Here is a 20,164-nt window from a genome sequence, read left to right as displayed (position 1 = left end):
CATTATATACATAGGTATAGTCCATGACATACTCTTTCACGCTGTGGAAGAAGGCAGAGAGCCGTCTGACCGCATGGCGCATAGCATCACGCGTTTCCATATACGATGCGCTCAGATTAGTGTGAGATTCTTGGCTTTAAGCAGCGGCACTTTAACATGGCTGAGGATTATTAAATATTTAATGAAGGGAATAAATGTCAGGCAGGGGCGAGTCCTGTGGGGAGGGATCAAAGGGGAAATAGCGGAGATTCCTCTTGCTCCGTCCCTGGCTCTCCGCTTATCCCAGGCTTTTTGAGCGATATGGGATCTTTTGCTTCACTGCTTTCTTCCCCGTGTTCCATGCCGGTTTCAACGAGACGTGCGCATTCAATGTGGAGAGATTAATTTAAATAAAAATGTTTTCTCCGGCATCTAATTATTACGAGAATCATGCTGGAACAAGACATCGGTGCAATGTGTATTCAGCTGCACATTATCATTGACACGCTTGTTTTTAAATTGTAGGGAAAGAATAAAGGACCTCTATTATATCATTTAACAATGAGGATTTTTCCCGCATAGTCTAACTTACCAATATTTGTCATAAACCTTGTGCTCGTTCAAGTAATTTGGATTATGCATTGCGTAAGTTGCCACTAAATTAATGCGAGTGCTTTATTATTCCTTGGAGTAGTGAACATTGCTCAGTAACACCGTGAAAGTCTTATTTAAAATAACTGCGTATCTCTACCCACATCAGTCACATGGGTGGAGTGGTGGCGCAACGGTTTTCACACTTCGCTACAAACCCAGTGACCTGAGTTTGATTCCGGGCTGTGGCAAACATCAGTGGCAAGCGATATCTGAACCAATCGCTGGGAACCCCCAGTACCCACCCCTCTCCACCCCTTCACCAACCCGCACTGACCAGCGTGGTGAAGTATGGTCACACAACCTCCATGACCAATCTGAGAGGTTGGGAAGTCTTCAGCCAACATTGGTTTGATGACCGACTCTACATTTACATTGCTTATTTATCAAAAACAAGTATGTAGAATTGCATGTGTGTGTGTGTGTGTGCTTGTGCGCATGTGGGAGGTGTATACAAATACACAAATGGGCTAACCTTGGGAAGCCTCTCTGGGTCCCCCGGATGTCGAGGGATGAGCTTTTGAAGCCGCTGAAACCCGTAGTCAATTGTTGGCTCATTCAGAGCTGAGGGGAAGACAGAGCAGAAACAGGGGGGAGGTTAGGATAACAAAGACACAACCAAAACCTTCAAGTTTACATATTTCGAAAAAACGCACGTAAATAAAAATGAGTATTTTAAAGCGTGACCGTCCGTACGCATATTCATCATTTAAATAAAGAGGGGGGGGGGGGATGCTTTGCCATCAGTGGCGAATTGTAGGTTATAAGGGTATACATTAAGATGGCAGTTTTATTACAGCTATAAAAACACTCATAAACATTGTGAACCAATTTATACATTAATATCATAATGGGTTTAGAAATGAATTAAAGAAGCGTATATTATTTCTGGAAATGTTTTTTTTTTTATGTACCCGTCTGGCCATTGTATTAATGTGGCATTTTGTTGGGTGGGTTACAAATGTTGTGCACAAATTACTAATGCAGATGTCCTGAGATATCCCCACTGACGTCCAATTGTCATTCAGAGCCAAGGTCATGTGACCAGAGATGTGACCAATGAGGTGGACTGCCCAGTTCCTCCTCTGTCTCGCTTGCTCCGTTAATATGATGTTTGGATCAATATCCTTTTCCTGGGCTAAACCAGAGCGGTTATAACACAGAGTGGAGCCTTAACGTCTTCAATTTATCACGAGCCCTGGGATGGATTTGTGTGGTTGTGGTGTCTGCCTTTTTGTGTCCATATCTGGCTGTGTTTGTCAGTGTTTTCTCTTTATCTGCATGCATCTTGGTTTTATTATATACACACACAATACAGGAGCACTCTCTGAATGTCCAACATGTGCATTGTGCAGGCAAATATTCATCAACATACAATGCTTGAATTTGGTATGAATGTGGAAAAGCTATACACTGCAGCACATCAATACAGATACTACTACCAGTGCGCAGTACAAGCAAAATGCATGCTAATGCGTGTAAGGATGTCATGATATTCCCAAGTCGCACCCCTTTAGCCCGTGCAAGTCTAATTACTTCAATAATGTCACACGTTCAAACAGCACTCCATAACACGGGGGGAGCGAGCTTAAAGGCAGAGAATGGGTGGAGGTCAGTGTGTTTGTTCAAAGTGTGACATTACATGTGTTCTGTAATAGCCCCTTACACTAATGGAAAGAAAACCCTCCACGAGTCACCAAAACTCATCATCATGGTTAAATTGAGTGGGGAAATTACTGGCGGAGCAGGACTAACCAGCCAATATAGGCTATTTTATTCCCATATAAAATGCACACCCATTCCTCGCCTGGCCGCCTTAATGGAACGGCCGATCTTGTTACCACACGAAAACCGAGTTAATTGTGTAAAGAGCCATAAGGCTTTTTCCCCATCTATTCCAAGATCCCATTCTGATATCCTTTTGCAGCGTTTTCTGTCTCTTCGGCTTCAACTATGAAGCCATGTTTAGTTTTATTTATTTATCTATTTCACTGTGACCATACCATTCTCTCATTTACTTTTTATCCCTTAAACCATATCCTGTTTCTCTCAATATCATTCTATCTCTTTGTCTCTCTCCCCCTCCACTTCTGAAGCCCCCCTCCCTCCCTGGACCCCCCCCCCCCCCCCACTGGACCCCCCCCCCCAATGGACCTCCCCCCCTGGACCTCCCCATCCTACTCCCCTCCCCCGCCACACCTTACCATACTCTTCTCTTGCCTCTTGCACGGGCAGTAAGTAAAATCCGAGAAGAAATAACGGCTAATAGGCTGTCACCATCCCTCATCCCGGCCACGAATCCCGGGCTTTAAAAATTAAAATTTCACGAGCCAGGGATCGATCCACTCCGATCGATACTCATAGAAATTTCATGAAGCCCGTCCCGGGCTTGGCCGGAGGGGAGCATTTCGGCCCAACGATCGGCTGGGAAACTGACGAGGCTTGGCCTAGCCCCCATCGACCCTTCTCGCTCTTTCATCAAGCCAAAACATCCCAGCCGCCTTGCTCCCCCTCCTCCCCCACTGCCAAATCCCCACCTCCCCCCACCCCACGCATCCCCCCCCACCACACACCACCCAAAAAACCACCCCCCCATCCAGAACCCCACCACCAGCAGCAGCAGCAGCCCTGACTGCAAACCCATTGGCCTGCTCAAGTGCACTGGATGTCAATCCGTCCTCTTTTCTCAACGCGTCTCTTACAATCAAGGGGAATTAAGCGGCATGCGTACGGCACCGCCAATACCACTGCTGCTGCTGCTGCCGCTGCCATGACGGCGTGATGCATTGCGATGCGTGCACGATTTATTTGCGATGCATTTATTTTTCATTTGCGGGACATGAGCGGCTACAATGTGTCGAGTGTGCGTGGGTTTTATCAGCACAGTCACTCCGAGCAAATGCAATTAGTTACAGCGAGCGAGTGAGATGAGCAGCGGTGGTGGTGCGCGTGTGGAGTGGGGGTGGAGAAAAAAAATCAACGCGCTTGAGTCAACTTCATAAAACTGTAAGCCCGTGATATCAAAGTAATATGTTTCATGGCCATAAAATATTGGTGGGGTCAATACATTTACTGGGGAAGGAGATTAGGAAATTTACTCGCCGAATTGAATCTATTGTGGCGCGATGTTATGGAGTGCCGATCGCAAGATAGGCATCAAACCAAATCGATCGGCGAAAGAAATGGCTGTAATGTGGCGCTGTCGCTTTTTCTATGCGGCACACTCTCTCCACCAATTGGGGTGAACATCACAAGTTTTACGTGTTCTTTTTTTGTGGGGTTTTTTTTTTCAACAGATTTTTTTCCTTGCTAAAAAAAAGTTATTCTCCCTTTTATAATAAATGGAAAGGTGCAGCCCTGCATTCTCTTGTTTATGCCGCTGCAAGGGCCTCAACTAGAAATACCTTCAGTGAGCCCCTCTAGAGGCCCACTCTTATTTTGGCATACTCTTCCCTGCTGGCGAAGTGGTGGGAGTACCCACATTTATACCCACCAGATGAAACCTGCCAATGGACGAACTGTGTTTGGTGTACCCATGTTTACTGCCAGGAGGACAGAAGTGGGGGCGGAATAAATAAACTTGTGCCCTTTGTTTCCACAGCCGTGCCGTCAGATGGAATCGAATTAACGACCTCTGGATTGCAAATCCAGTGTACTCAACTATTATACAATGGCAGCCTCCCCTACGTTTTACATAAGTAAATACATCGACGAAACGAAAAGAAATGTTACATTTCATTGGAGAACGCGACGTCGGTCATGATTGATTGTTCTCTTGCCATAAAACGTAGCGGCCACCTCGGTCGACATTTAGTGCCCACCACGTGGCATTTTAGAGTTCATTTGTCCGCCGGTGGGACGTCACCGTGTGAATTTGGCGCGCGGGCCTGACGGACCGAGTGTCGCGATAATGGGAGTGCTGCCCAAGCGTTGGGTGTAACGCCATGCTGGCTCGCGCTGCATGATGGCAGCACCAGCACATCTGGTACTAATTGAATCAAACTTGTGCGGCTCAAATTATTACACTTTTGCCGCAGAGGGTCACCTACGCTGACCTCGGAATTTTAACAAAAAAAAGACCTGCAAAGTATCCATCATCTGTCAAATAAATTTTAACGCTTGTAATTCATAACAAAAAAGGACTTGTTGCTACGGAATGCGATTCGTTGGCAGTAGGTAAGTTATCAGCCTGGTTGAGAGCTGGCGGTATACGGTATTTAAACCAATTAATGCATTCGTTTGTTCGTGTGTTTATCATGATTGTACGTCTGCAGACGTAAAGGTTGTTGTCCCTTTGAATAATAAGTGGCAATAATAAAGGTGCCCTAACACGGGTTCAATGGAAATAAATAAATAAATGTATAAATAGATGGCAATGAACAAACAGAGTCCAGGGTAAGCAAATATTTAACAGTGGAGACAATTCTACATCCTAGGTTAAGTCCAATAAAATATGGGTTCAAAACTACAGCAAAACAAATATGATCCACCTTTCAAAGGTTATGTAAGATAATGCACAAAATGGGTTCCAGGGTGCAATAAATAAAGCAGAACGTATGAGATAGGTCATTCAGTGACTCGTATACATTTTCACTTTCAAATTTGCCTCGTGCCTATTAATTTCAATAAAACGGTGCCATTTTTATATCAGATTATACACGGGTAATGATTGTGAATTATATGTTAATTCAAGCAGCTATTAGCTGACATTTCTTTGTCTTTAAATCATTATTATATTAGGTATTTTTTCTTAACATTTCGTGCATTTACATGTGTGGAACATTTCGTTTCCTCACGATAAAGTGTAATTTCAAGGCCACTATACAAAGCACTTATATATTTTTATAGTGATGTTTTGAGTCTGGAAATTGTAATATAAATAATAAAAAATGCACTCGTTCCTATGCCGTTTTAAAAAAATAACTAAAACAAAAAGATCTCTGTTCAGAATCGCTCAAGGCAGAAATTGGGTTTACCTCCAACCCCCCTCTCTCTTTGGGAGAGAGACACAGCCCAGAGGATTATGGGTAGACCACCGGGGCTTATTAACTCCTGCCAAGGGTGGCAGCTCATCACATGACCCCGCCTGCCTTCGTTTATCGCCATGACAATGAATCATCGTTTAATTCGCCTCAATCAGACAGTGAAGCCGATGGTAGGCGGCAATTTTTTAAAAGCAAGGTGGCGAGTGGGATTACAAATTGGATTACTGCCGAGGTCAGCTCACGACCACGCTTCTCCAAAGAGCCGTGAAAATTGCCAACGTGTTGAGATGCTTGTGGCAACATTTCAAGAGCATTCTTTGCATACATACATATAACATAAAAAATATGTTGTCTATTATTTTTGCCACTTATTATCATGTCATACGGTTTATATGTGCAATTGTTCAAAAAATACATCACTAAATAAAACCCCACAACGATTTAGTTCAACAACATTCGTTGAAAGAAAGGGTGCATTGAGCGAGTATTATTAGTTATAATTGTATTACAGGGACGTTTGTAACAGTCACAATCTGGCCCTCCTTCAAAAATCCGAAGTTGTATTGGCAGTACACCCCAGATATTAAAATACATTTTTTTTACTTGCCCTCGTTTTAAACACATGCACTTTAAAACGTAACATTTTCAGGCTATTTATTTGTGTACTCGTTCGTCATTATTTTATTATATATATATTTTGCCTGCTGCCCCCTTGACCATTAAGACGGCAGGGATTAGTTTGATCTCGGCAGGCATTGATTGCTGGCTGGGGTGGCGGTGCGAGTAGCTGTCAGGGATCTCTGATCAGAGCCGCCAGAAGCGTTTCATCTTGGGCGCAAGCGTTCCCGTGGATTGCGCATCTATCGATCTGCTTGTTACGCGCACGCTCATATACGAACGGGCGCACAGGCCAGCGCCCCTGCGTGTGTGTGTGTGCGTGTGCACGCTGCTCTGTACAGGGGCTTGTGAAAGCCTGGCAGTAGTGGGTTTGTTGCTCGCTAGGATACGATGGATTATGTGTACGGGGAATTCCCATACAATAAAATGGCACTTAAAAAAAATGCAAGTCTTGACTTTAAAGGGGTTTGTTTATTATGATAAGCTGCATGACTGTCAATTACGTTAAAATGTACTCAGATAAAATTCCATTTTAGCTCCCCTAACTTGTAGTCCAACTTGACAACAATGGACCGTGTCTCACTGCTGACTGTAACTTCAGAAACCTCCGATGTTGTAATATTCACACGTGTCACGTTAACTAGGTTTCCCTTGTAAATAAATTCCATGTTTTTTGTGTACAAGTAAAGAATGCATATTATTAAAGAACACACGTTTTGACTTAATAAAAGCAATGAAACATACTTTTTTTTTTTACAATACAAATTAAATGATGAACATGGTATACCTGCCTGAAATTGTGTGAATAGTAGGTGATATCAGTTTTGATCAATTGTATGAGTATATTACCGGGTTCAGCTTGTTGCAAATATCATGCATTAGCTTTAACACATACAAATGACTCTTCCACATAGGTATTTTACAAAACTATAGCGGAGATAACAGCACATCGATGAAGGTACTTTTCTCAATACTTAAAGGATTTAGCGATATTACTTCAACATGAAAAAATATTGTTGCTTTTCCTGACTTGAACTTTAGAAAACCTCCGTTTTTCAAAACACAAAAGGGCCCATTCATTATAAAGAGGAGGGGGAGAGCAAAAAAACCCACAAGTACAAATAATCTGCCCATGAAATCTGCGCACCAATCATGTACCTTCACCACAATTTAGTGTTTGTACGTTGGCAAGCCAACATTTTTAACTGGCCATGGCCTTTGGAATGGCCTTTAAATCAATCCAACCATCAATAAGTCTCTTGTGAAGACAAACAAAAAGCATGAGTGGCGACAGCCCTTACAAATGTTGATACGAGCAGATCCATATGCAACTGCGGGCCCCACTGCCTCGTCCTCACAGTGGATGCATGCAGATAAAGAGTGGGCCCAGTGAACAATATGCGGAAGTGGTCCTCTTAAATACCACAACACATAGTTAAATTTCTATATAATTAGATATAACAAATAAAACACTCATTTGAGCTATCGCATTTCTATCACGAATACCCAAATATATAAATACACATGCACATAAAATCACACGCATACAAGAACAAAAAGCCCAACACCTTAGCCACATTTGGAAATGAACACGTACGCGCGTACACACACGTGTACACCTTCTGTGCCTGATGGTAATATATCGCGGGAGGCCTGCCAAGCTATTGCACTGTTTACCGCGTCGTGCCGTGGTGCCGCGGGGTCATATGTCATTCCCCGACGAACAAGGCGGTGTTTGTCCGCGTGCAGTTGCAGAGCGGAGGAAATTAACCCCTGTGGCGGGGCCCGCACGCCAGCCTTGCAGAACGGCGTAAGTGCTTAGCGAGCCCCAAGCGTGCTCCCCACGACTTTCCTATGCAGCCGAGAATATTGCAAAGTCAAGGGCTTTGACTTTGAAAACAAATCGCCGCTTTAAGAAGGATGCGTAACTAACTACGCAGGCTAAGCAGGGGTTTTGATGTGTATACTGTACGTATATAAAATAAAAAAATGTAATCTTTACCCCCCGCCCACCCCCATTGCTTTTATTCATCTGTTTTCACCTAAATTATATAGGACAAAATGTTTTCGTGACAAAACTCCACATGGCCGTAGTAGGGTTGCCACCTGGTTTTTCCAGGGCCATCTTTTTGAAGGTAGCTGCTGTCACGGGAAACTTGTAGAGTCTATCTCGGGAACATTAACAGTCCCGTTTGTTGTCAGTTGAAAAATAACGTACCACTCAAGACAATGCATATACATGTTAGCTCCAACCTCTTTTGGTTTCGTGAGATATTCTTCTTCCTATGATATCCCAGTTTGTTTGAGGCGTAAACCCTAAAACTATAGTCGCGAGGAAAAGCCCAAGTCTGTTTGCGTCTGATGATTCAATACGGGGAGTATCAAATCAAGCTGAAAGAATGAAACATAAGGCTCCGAGAATGAATCGTGAAGCTCTTACCAGTGTACACGAAGCGCCCTGGTGCACCCTTGCAGAACTGCTTGGACTTGTAGGAGAGGGTGACTTCCACCACGCCAGGGATGTGCCGGGGTGGCGTCTGCACTCGGATGGCATGGGGCGTGATGAGCTGCCAAAAATAAATGCACAGAGTTGGTTTCAAAACAGTGACGCCTCGGGGCTCGGTCTATGTCAGCATTATTCAATTGTTCTATTAGCGTCAGTGTATTTACACTATTGTCGCTCTGTTTTATTTGGTCGATGGATTTTGGCGACGTGAAACCATGCTGCTGCTGCTGCTGCGGTGTCTATGACCAAATCACCCGGAAAATGCACCCGATCTTGGCAGATTTCAGAAGCTAAGAAAGTTTGAACCTGGCCGTGCTTGCTTGGCCACCCACCATCACAGATGTTATAGGGCTGTGGGGCTACATCATGGAGAGCAGGAAACAGTGCAGTAAAATCAATTGTTGCACTGTACTTCTATGCCTCCGCATATGTGCTCCTCACCTTCACTAACCCGCACTGACCAGCGTGGTCAAGTGCGGTCAATAAACGCCCTACTGACCTGCAACGAATCGGGGATGGGGCAGGGAGGGGGTGGGGGGCTTCATCCAGCTACGGATTGAGAAAGGGGCTGTACATGCACGTGTACAAAATGATCTCACCTCGCTCCACACCAGCATGGTGCCAAAGACGACCTGGAGCCCGTCAAAGAAGTTGTCTCCGATGATGATGACTGTCGCACCGCCGGTCGTCCAGCCCTCACTCGGGCTGATGGCTTTGATGCACGGTGTGGCTGCTTTTGGCGACAAAGTCAGTTGAAGGAGGAAGTTAGAGGGCCCCCTTGACCACACACATGCATGGCCCGTGAGAGCCGGACCTCTGCTCGGAGAACCGAGGTGTGCGTTGGAATTATAATAATGTTATGCTTAAAAATAAATTTAGAGAGCTGCTTGGAATTTATTTTTCCGCATGAATAAATGTTTGGCTTGACTTGAACATTTTCCAATTCCCATGAGCATTTTTTGCAATCAACATGTGTTTATAATTGTGTCCAATTTTAAAGTCAGTCATTCAAGTTTTGCATGGATGTTGACCAATTGAAAATGGTTCTCTGCTCGTGACATGTCTCTTTTTTTTCTGGGTTACCTCAATTTTTGGAATTTGACGAAACTGAGTGATGGTAAATGCACTGCACTGGATGATCAAGTTAACCTGCCGGCTTCAAGCTGCATTCACATTAATAAGATAATCTTACAAAGAATTGCTATTTCCTGCTCAATGCTAATATGATTAAATTTATCAATTTAATAATGCAATAAAATTCACCAGCCAATATACTTAATGCCCATCAAAAGCCACAAGCTCAGACTAATCAAAGGCTTTACTTGATTGTGAAAATAGAATTAACAGAAGTCATTACCGGGGTCAAATATACCCTCAACGCCGGACACGGTTAAACGAAAACCAAATAAATATAAAGACTTGACAGAGCCGTGCATTTCGAGTTGATAACTGTGTCCAGGGATTGCTACGGTGTAGATTAATGCCAGTTCTACAAACCTTTTATAAGCTGTAGGGGTTGGGTCACAAGGGTACAGGTTCTTCATTGGTCTGCAACCTGGTTTAACTATGACTACCAAAAACTTTTCCATGGACAACAAATGCATGTATCACACGTACATTTCTTGTTGAAGAAAAAAAATCAACATGACTTCAAAATGTAAATGAAAACCCATCATAGCAATGACCTCCATGTATGTATGTATGTTGAACTTATTTTGCACCGTACGTAGCCATCTGTGCTAATTACAATTACCATAAAACATCAAGCATTATCAAAAATTAACAAATAATCTCAACTGTTCACACGTACGGACAGCGTGTATGTACGTGCAGAGGCATACACGAAAATGCGCCATTCATGTGGGCAATATGGCCAGTGTAATCATTACTGTTGATTTTAGAATGGACAATCACGTGCCCTCTTCAAACAGTGCGGGCCAGGCCGTTTTTGAGCTGCGTGCCAGCCACACAACATCCACCGTGGTGTCGTGCTCTAATCAACCCGACCTGCCACTGGGTGGTGGGGCTTTGATTGCACATCGCATCAAAGTGAACGAAGGGCACCTGCTGTGCAATCTATTGCCTGCTCCAATGAATATATATTTTGCCTAGTTTTCTTTTAGTACCGTTTTCATAACAGGATCTGGAAATACGACTGCATTGTTGTACGTATATGTATAAGACGGCCAGTTGTAATATGAGAAGGGATGTTGAGAGTGTGCACAAATTCACACCGATTGTTTTGTTTAATTTTGTCAATTTAATGAATGTCACCATATCATATTTGATCCTGCAAGCGTGAAGATAAGTCTATTAAATAAGAATAGCATGATATCCGTTTGACAATTTTGCACAAATTACATTCTCAAACATTTAAACTCACAACTACATGACATATATATAAATCCACACATGCAGATATATACACATGAGCTCATACACACAGCAGAGGCAAGTCAGCCAGTGTGGTGCTAGAGATGGCTTTAATAATTTATACTTTACCTAACCCCCTTTAGTATCTGCTGCATTAACATGTTTTAAGAAACATGACATTTAAAAAGCTACAATTCCACAGTTGTCCTTAGGACTGCCAAATCGAAGTAAAATGTTCAGTTTTGAATCTCTAAATAAATCCTCCATAATGTTACGTCTTAAGGTGATGGTGGGTGGTTTTCACAATGGAAGTTGGCGTGAAATCATAAAATGAGACGTCATTTTTGTAACATCCATCCAATTTAATGCATGAGATCTTTTAAACTTCAATCATAATACTGGCCATGTGAAGACATTAATAAGCCTTATCTCAAAAATTATGTGGCTGTTAAAAAAAATGTTGATGTGCTATGCAAAGGAACCTAAAATGAATTCTGCTGAAGTGCTTTTTGAATGCTTCACACTGTCCTTGCCCACTCAATGTCCATGAATTGTATCAGACTAAAGCAGTGTATGATGAGGCTCTCTCTCGGCGTGTGCAAATGTTACAGTTTGGAAGTGTCGTGGACAGTGATTTAGGCACAGCTTTTGCGGCCCAACCATACGCTTCTCCAAAACTGGCAGGAAAACAAAGCAAATTGGGGCTTAGCCCCCCGTATCACGATCCGCCAGAAGAGAGGATTTCATAAGAGCGTTTGTTCTCATGCAAAGCTACAGCAGATGTCCAGCCTACCCACAATGCACTGTTACGGGAGAGGGTGAGCCACAAAAAAATTAGCATCAAAATGAGCCTCGGTACAGTTCAGTGTCTGTCGGATACATGCTGGGCGCAAACAATAAAAAAATATTTAAAAAAACACAAACCTATATCGTCATACGTTATAAACCACATATACACACACATACACACAGATGTGTCACTGGTTCAATTAAATATGTTGTTGGCCGCGCCAGTTAGGCTTAATCCAGACTCGCCGCAAACAGAAAAGCTGCAATAAAACTTGAAAAAAAATGCAAGCCATGTTAAAGCGACAAACCAAGCTGGCACTGAGAACCGTCATTTCATTGTCAGGGCACCATGATTAGACAGATGCATGACGTGTCAGCTCCTCAGAAGATAAAGTGCAAAACAGCAGTTGTGGTGATGATCAGAGGCCATGCTTTCTAGTTTTAGATGAGGTTTGGTAAAATTGCTCTGCGGACAATATGTAAAAGACTGACGTACATTACTTACGTTGCTCAATATAATCGCCATGAATGTGAATCTTATTGCAAACGTACAGCCATTTTGGTTGAGGGCCTCCCCTTGACATGCACGTCATCAGGGTTACTTGACCATACTTCACCACTGGTTGATAAAGAATGTATTTTTAGGTCGGTGGTATTTTTCTTGAGCATGTTCTCAAAATCGTAACCATCCTTTTTACAAATATATAAAGCACAAACCATTTTCCAATCTTGTATCAAAAATCAGTTTCTGAAATTTACAATTGCGTTAAACGCAACGTGTTATGGGATATAATTGCGTGAAACGTGAGTGTCTATTCTTAAAAACAAAGTTGTGAATGTCATTTAACTATTGATTTTCTGAGGAGCTGGCACGCACATAACTCACTGCATTTTCAAAAAAGCCATTTCCTATTTCTGACATCAAATTGGATTTCTGATCCGTCTCTTTGTTAAAGTGCTGGTAATATCCACGTGTTCTTAATAAAACAATTAATTTTTATTTTATAATGTTGAAACAGTGAGTACGTTTCCAGTAATTAAATGGGCCTGAAATGACTCGAGTCAATTGGAAAATCCATTCAGCCTTCATGAAAAATGGTAAAGTTTGAATGCCGTTAAAGTTCTATGTAAAGTATTTTATTTCATTACCATGCTTGCACGTGTGTGTGTGTGAGTGGATGCGTGTGTGCATCATCTGTGTGTTTGTATGTATGCGTTTTTCAGACTGATGGATTTTCCATACATTTTGCGAAAATGTAATGCACAGTTTGATTTGGGGAAGATAAAAACCATTGCATTGTTAGGCACAGGTAAGCACATTGCATCCAGCATTAACATATTACTGTATAAGCAAATTCCCATGTAAAATCAAATCCACTCAAGACATAAATTAAAACGTGAACGTATGTTTTTGTTAAAGTCTTACGGTGTTCTGCAAAGTGTTTAAACTGTTTCCTTTTTTGGATCAAATAACAACAGAGCTTCTTTTATTTTATTTTCATTGCAACATACGGCAATTTGAACTTCAAATCATTTTGATACGTTCATAACAACGCGTAAATTTTTATTAACTTCTGGATTTCTGAAGATATGACGGCACATAACCACAATCGGGATAATGTTGCCGTATCAGAACAAGCTTTGGCTATACAGTAATATCGTAACTGCGACTCCGGAGAACTGCAAAGAAATGCGGTGTGTTACGGGCAAAAAAAGCAAAAAACGCATTCACAAGCAAGCGCGGCGCGACAAACATGAAAATGAAAAAAATAATCATGGGAAAAAATGAAAAAGAAAGTTTGCGGTCCCTACCATTGTCGAGATAAGACGGTGGAGGCGTACCTTCGGAGGGGTCGATTCTGCGGGCTCGCCGCCCGTGCTTGGAGTTATTGTGCACAAACATGTTGTCTGACACAGCGAGGACATGGCCGTCCACGTGGACTGTCGTCGAGACAACCACCTGCCAGCGGCACACGGTCACACACGCAAGCATGCAGACGCGTGCACGGACGCACGGACGCACGCACGCACGCGGACAAAACCCCACAAAACACACACGCATGCACACACAAGAGCACAGAAGGTGAACATCGTCGCGCGCACTCGCAGGAGCGACGCTCTGGCTGAGGCTGCTGAATGAGATAGTGGCTCATATTTACCTCATCTAACACATACACTCCAGTAACTGCCTCTGACATATTTTGCTTGTTATGTCTGTGTTATGCATGACCCCTGCTGACATGTGTTTATTTAATCATGAATCCAGCTAACAGCATGCTTTGACTTTTTTTTTCTCACACATTTTGCATTTGCTGATATGCCTCTGTGAGCACCCGGTTCTGCTTTAAATTGGGTTTCAGGACGCAGTGGTCTTGAACCGTGTCCCAGGAAGCCTGTGCATTTTGATCTTCGATATCAAACGTGAGGTTTTGGACTAAGGATCGCAGCTTCACAAATCCACTCAACAGCTTATAAAAAGGGAGCTGCGCCCAAAAAATATTGAACGCTAAAAGGCGATGAAGTCATATTCAATGCTCCGTTATCTGATTTACGAGTGTTAGTGTTACTCTCAGCAACAGCGTGGCCCGAAATTCGCTCTTGCTCCGAGGCACTAAATCTCAGATGCCCATTAATCCACGCGTACGGAACCAGAAGTATCGGGCCCAGCTCCCCATTCGTCTTCCTAAAGCATAACACGGCAATATTTCTCCCACTTCTCGATATTGACTACTGCAAGAAGGGTTTAATATTGTTTCAGGGGTTCCTTTTTAAGAGGGTGCCTTTGATGCTTTTGATCTATGCTGAGGACTTTGATACAGTGTGTAAATTATTAAATGTTCTATTTTTCCTTGGTGAAGCCAGGGTGCATGTGTGGGGAAAATAATTGCAGGGACCTCTTTCATATTCGGAAAGAAATTAAAACACTCTGCAAAGTGTTTCTGTATATTCCAGCTGCACTTGAGCATGAAAGTTGTAAATAGGTAATTTTTTTGTATATTTTACATGGGACTACAAAGCCTGGCTTGTAAGTTGATAATAAGGTTACATTTCAAACTTGAAGTACCGTATTTGTGTTGGCATTGTACTTATCATAAACAAAGGAATGGCTGAACATTAATCCACACCTGCAAGTCCGTGATAATAACACCCAAGTTTGTTACGTTCGCAGCCGCTCCTGATTAAGACTCGGCGTTTAAAACAGCGACCCGACTAACGCTGTCGCTTCTCGACATTCTTTCAGAATCCTTTCCTTTGTTGCCTCATTGCCAAAGGGCAAGAATACGCTGCATACAAGCGAAACATACACAGAGCCACATCGTTTGCACCCGCGAGTTGCTCCCGTTTAATTGCATTGAAAATGCAGCCGTATTGCTTACCAACAAATAGCTGAGTGGGGGAGGAGGAAGCAGTATCGGTGCCTCTAGCCATTGCCTTTGTATTTATATGTTAACTCTTTGCTGCTATAAGCCTTTGACAGAGATGGATCCATTGTGCACAGCTCCCTTTACAAGCCATCTCTCCATGCGGCCACCGCCACACATAGGGCCGGGGATAAGTACATTAGCCCCGCGATACATTTCAATGCCAGCATTCTCACACTTTATAACAATTGGGTTAATAGGACATTAACGACCCGGGATTAAAGTGGCATTTTGTGTTTTAAAGAGAAAAGAGTGTGGGAGGGGGGGGGGGTGAAGAGAGAGAGAGAGAGAGAAATTGAAGGCAACTCTCTCAGCATGCCGGCGATGAGATAATGGATTGTGATTAGCACGTGAGTGAGCTGCCTCCTCTCCACCTTCCAAAAGCACGAAAGAGAGAGTGGTGGTTGGTGGGGTACTTGAATAAAGAGGCCCGCTTTCTCAAGGGCCTCTTTGATTAATTGGCTTTTGAGTGTGTGCTCAGGCTACGTCTATTATTGTGCAGGCTGTTTTGACACTGGTGAGCTTGGCGGGCAGTGTCAAAATCCCCTCAAGAGCCCCGGCGCGCTTGGCCAGACGTCGTGCGCGCATCTCGCCGGCCATCCCAGCCACTCGATCCAACGGAAGCAGATTTCGATGCGCCGCTCTGGTAATTTGCCACAGATGCTTACTGCATTTTTTTCATGCTCCCTTAAAACATTACGCCGACATCAGCAACGTATGAAAACTTTACGTTTTCTCAATTAATAAAAGGCAGCCAGGGGTTATGAATGCAGTCACACCTGCATGATAAATCTTTTTCGGCCGCTTGATTTTTGTTGATCGTTCTGGCAGACTTTGAGGTGAACTCCCCGCCAAACGCATCATGCCAGTGCTTAAAAAATTACGGCCGCTTGAAAATAATTGTGCGCATCAGCAGCAATAACTGCAGAAATTACGTTAGCATAATACATTATTTTCTAGCAATAATAAGAGCAACAACATTTTTAAGGCTGTTTAGATTTTTTTTTTAAGTCTACAACCTACAGATGGAGGCCTTTTAACTGGTGTCAATACACCAGAGACAGAAAACATTCTTTATGCCGTGTATGTACTCATTATATTCCATGTACACATAACAATTCCCTAGGTGCCCTGTTAGACTCACCATGACAGAGAATTGTGTATGCTTGAGGGGATTCCAAACAACTTCTTCATAATGCTGATTATTAGCATTGCTCTTTTTGCTCTAGGATTGAAATGGTTAAGGAGGAAGCCGCCTGTGAGGAGATAAAGTTGTGGGGCGTGCATGGTGCAGACGCACTCTGAACACGCGTACACGCGCATGCACTCACTGGTGTGTGCCGCGCGTGTGCGCGTGCTACAAATCCTTGGAAGCAAAGGGGAGGAGATGGCGGGCGGGCGGGCGGGCGGCCGACCGGGCGGGTCGTACGACAGTAGGTGGCTTAGGCCGCCTGCCATTGCCGGCACAGGGCCGCAGGGGAGGCATTGGTGCGCACGGCGCCACACAGGGAGCCTCGGGATGCAAATCCGCTAAGGAGATTATGTTACCCGGCGAATCCATCAAAGAAGGAGGGGGATTCGGGGAGGGGGGAGCCAGAGTGGGCACGGAAAAGGGGCCGCGTTGGTCCAGATAGCGGCACCGACAACAATGCGCCGGGGAGATTTGGAAACGGTCGAGCCGTTGTTATGCATGAGTGGAAAGTCATGCCTCTCGCACCGCTTTCACGGGGCTAAAGTGGTTCTCGCGAGCGTCATTGTCCACGCCGATGACAATTTCAGAGACACCGCGCTCGGAGTGTGATGTGAAACCGACTTGGCTGGCCGGAAGATGTCGGGGACATAGGGATGAAAATTGTGTCGGTATCATTGAAGCAAATTAGACGGAAGATAAAAAAAAGCGAGGGTCTTACACAAATTCTGTGCCGGTGAGAATATGCAAAATGTCTAAAAAGAGAAAATATTCATTGAACATATTTATTTTGTCGTTTAAAAAGTATGGCTCTAGTTGAAGGAGACACACGAGTGGAAATAAATTGTCATTAATTAAAAACACAGCTTCATTTTTTTAAAGCTGCTGTTATTTTAATGAGCCTGTTATTTTACGTATAAGCCTACTGAAGCATACAACTTGATAATGCATATAAATTAATGTATACCGTACGTAAAAAAATATATTACGCAACAAATACTTGAGAGCATATTTTACCGGACGTGTTCGTAGGTTTTTGTTTTTTTTACTACAGGGAGGCCGGGAATGGGACGGGTGAGATGGAGGCTTCTGCTTTTGGCAGAAGTTACATGCACTCTTTCTAAACGATGCGGGGGTTTGGGCATGTGCGTGTAAATGCTGGGAATTGCACTGAGTGGGGTTGAGCACTGGTACCAAACAGGGTCAGGCATTGGAGCTCAGGAAGCCATTGCTCATCATCAGCAGGACAAATAGCCGCTTACCCTCATTACAGGCCTGACCCCACCCTCGGTTCCACTCTACCCTTAAGAGACACGGCGCCTCTGCTCCTCTGCTGCCTCCAGTGCCATAGTTTTATGACCCTATATTGTGCTGAAGACACACTTTCAATCCCTGATGGGCAGTTCATGTGTGACAGCAATATAAATACAAATTGAGTCAAATCATGCCATTTTCAATGGCCAGCTGAAATTTGTTCGTGTAGGTCAACCGGATCAATTGCCATCATTTGTGAGTCCCGAACAGCTATGCGAGTTTCAGCAAATCATTGCTAATTGTAATTTGAATCAATGTTCATGTCAGCAGCTGCCAACAACGTATATTACTGCTTCAAATTGACAAAATACACAGCAATTATTACCTACGCAAACAGTTGTGGGTTCATGAGCGCCGTTTGGCCTGTTGAAAGCCGTTAAACAATTCAAAACATTCCATTCTGGGAATTGAACTTTTCAATTGAATGGCATATAATGCATTTTTAAAAAATATATATACAGAAAATGATGTTGAGCTTTTTAAAAAATTTTCGGCTACTTTGCCACGCTAACCATACACATTCTCGAGTCACCGAGAAGATTTTTTTATATTTTTTTTATATTTCTGCCACTTTTTTTCTCTCTGGTTGTATCGCAACTTCCTGACGGCGCACATTAAACCAATTACGGATGTCACCGATAATCTGGCTCTTGCGGTGAGAGCGTATGTTAGCGTTTAGTCTGGGGTTAGTCTGTGCGACCCCACACAAATAACTTTCAATTGCGCCAGTCATGAAAATAATGCGCCCGAGCTAAGCCCACTTGATTTAAACCACATGCGTTCACACGAACATTAGGGCTAATTGCCGTAATCGCAGAAACTCGGCGACCTAGTAGCCACTTCTGTATGTTTCTGGCACATTTAGCACCGTAATAGCTGGCGTTCAATCAGTTTTGTTTTAAATCAAAACAACGGCTTTTGTTTTCGCTCCTCTATCATTAGTGTAAACCCAAACAGACTTCAAACAATTAAACATTTAATAGCAAAATTGCGGACTTTACAAATTATTCCTAGCCTTTAAGTTTGGTGCTGTTTACTCTACTAATAGTAAATAATTAGGGAAATGTTGTGTTTTTTCAGCCTATAGCTTAAACACAATTAAACTTCTAAGACGTAATCACACACAAGGGGTTTGTTCCGGCTCTATCCTATTTGCGTAGCACCAGGACATTCATCACTGATACAGTCATTTGGCTTCATTTCTGCAGGAAAAAAAAAGAAATTTGTACTTGCTTTGATTTTATTACCGGTGTTTAACTAAAGATGTACAATCCCTGCATTTGACGCAGCGTGATTAATGTGGAGCCTGTCCCCAGGAGCTAACGGCTAATGTGTGATGCGTTTCCTGTAAAGACAGAATGGGAATTTGCTCACTGTCAGCGGAGTGTGTGCATGGAGGAGCTGTCATTGCTATACGCTTCCAGTCTCTGCGTTCATTTTTTTTTTATATTCACACTCAAAGCACCGCCATCAACATATCAGTCAAGGAATTGATGTCACACCTGAAATCGGCGCATGTCCCGCGGGTTTCCGGCATTTTTCAGACAGTTCTGATTGCACTTCAGAAAGAACTTCAGAAAGAATCTGCAAGTACACACAAAGGAGAGTGCAAAACATAAACGTCATTACGATTTCACCAAAAGCTATTACACAAGCGTTTGCTTATTTCACTTTAATGCAAGTGATTATCAAACGCAACATTCATAATGGAATAAAAAAATAAATACAATTTTACAGAGGGATGATGATTATTATAATTATTATTGTCAATGAAAACACGCGCAAAACTAAACGAATATACATGTGGTTGCGGCCTTTTCAAGAGGTAACATTGTAATTTTTTTACAATTTTTGTTTGCGGAGTCGGCTACTGAGCAATGCCCTCTCCCACCGCCCCACCCCCACCCCTACCCCCACCCCTACCCCCAGGCAGCCGCGCGTTATAGCGAAACGGAGCTCCACGCAAGGACGGCGAGGCCTCCGCACGCGAGAGAGATGCACTTGCATTGCAGTTCAAAAAGAAGAAGCAAAGGCCACGGCACCATTAGCCCCGCGCTCAGCATCGCTAATACTGCGAGCACACCCCGTCACTTCAGCCTGCCCCGCGCCACCTGATACAACCCCCGCCGCCTCCACGGACGCCCCAACTCTCTCTCTCTCTACCTTGCCGCTGCTCACCCACCACTACGTGGCCTGCCCCTACGTCCATCACCCACCCAACACCCCCCCCCCTTCGTCTGCATGCCTAATTTTTTTTCTCCGGTGGTGACACAGCCGCCGAGCCTCACCCGCCCACCCACAATGGCAGGGAGAGCAAAGAACAGAGACGGTGGGGGGA

General features: G+C 43.6%; 1 protein-coding gene across 8 annotated transcripts in view; it reads right to left on the bottom strand.

Moving 5' to 3' along the window:
* Positions 1-20,164, bottom strand: part of LOC116940626 (transcription factor COE3-like) — a 98,840-nt gene that overhangs the window by 15,901 nt on the left and 62,775 nt on the right. For 5 of the 8 annotated variants that reach the window (XM_032950696.2, XM_032950694.2, XM_032950699.2 and 2 more), the window contains exons 7-11: positions 19,329-19,410; positions 13,714-13,861; positions 9,339-9,472; positions 8,674-8,800; positions 1,106-1,194 (exon numbers count right to left, since the gene is read on the bottom strand). In XM_032950696.2, coding sequence (XP_032806587.1) covers positions 1,106-1,194; positions 8,674-8,800; positions 9,339-9,472; positions 13,714-13,861; positions 19,329-19,410 — 580 coding nt within the window. The remainder of the gene's footprint in view (positions 1-1,105; positions 1,195-8,673; positions 8,801-9,338; positions 9,473-13,713; positions 13,862-19,328; positions 19,411-20,164) is intronic. The other 3 variants (XM_032950700.2, XM_032950695.2, XM_076065853.1) reach the window with 1 other exon arrangement.

Source organism: Petromyzon marinus, chromosome 9 (genome assembly GCF_048934315.1).
Source record: "Petromyzon marinus isolate PM22_M1 ecotype Great Lakes invasive population chromosome 9, UKy_Petmar_22M1.pri1.0, whole genome shotgun sequence".
NCBI lineage: Eukaryota > Metazoa > Chordata > Hyperoartia > Petromyzontiformes > Petromyzontidae > Petromyzon > Petromyzon marinus.
Note: the sequence above shows the minus strand (reverse complement) of the source record. Positions and strands in the feature narration are given on the sequence as shown.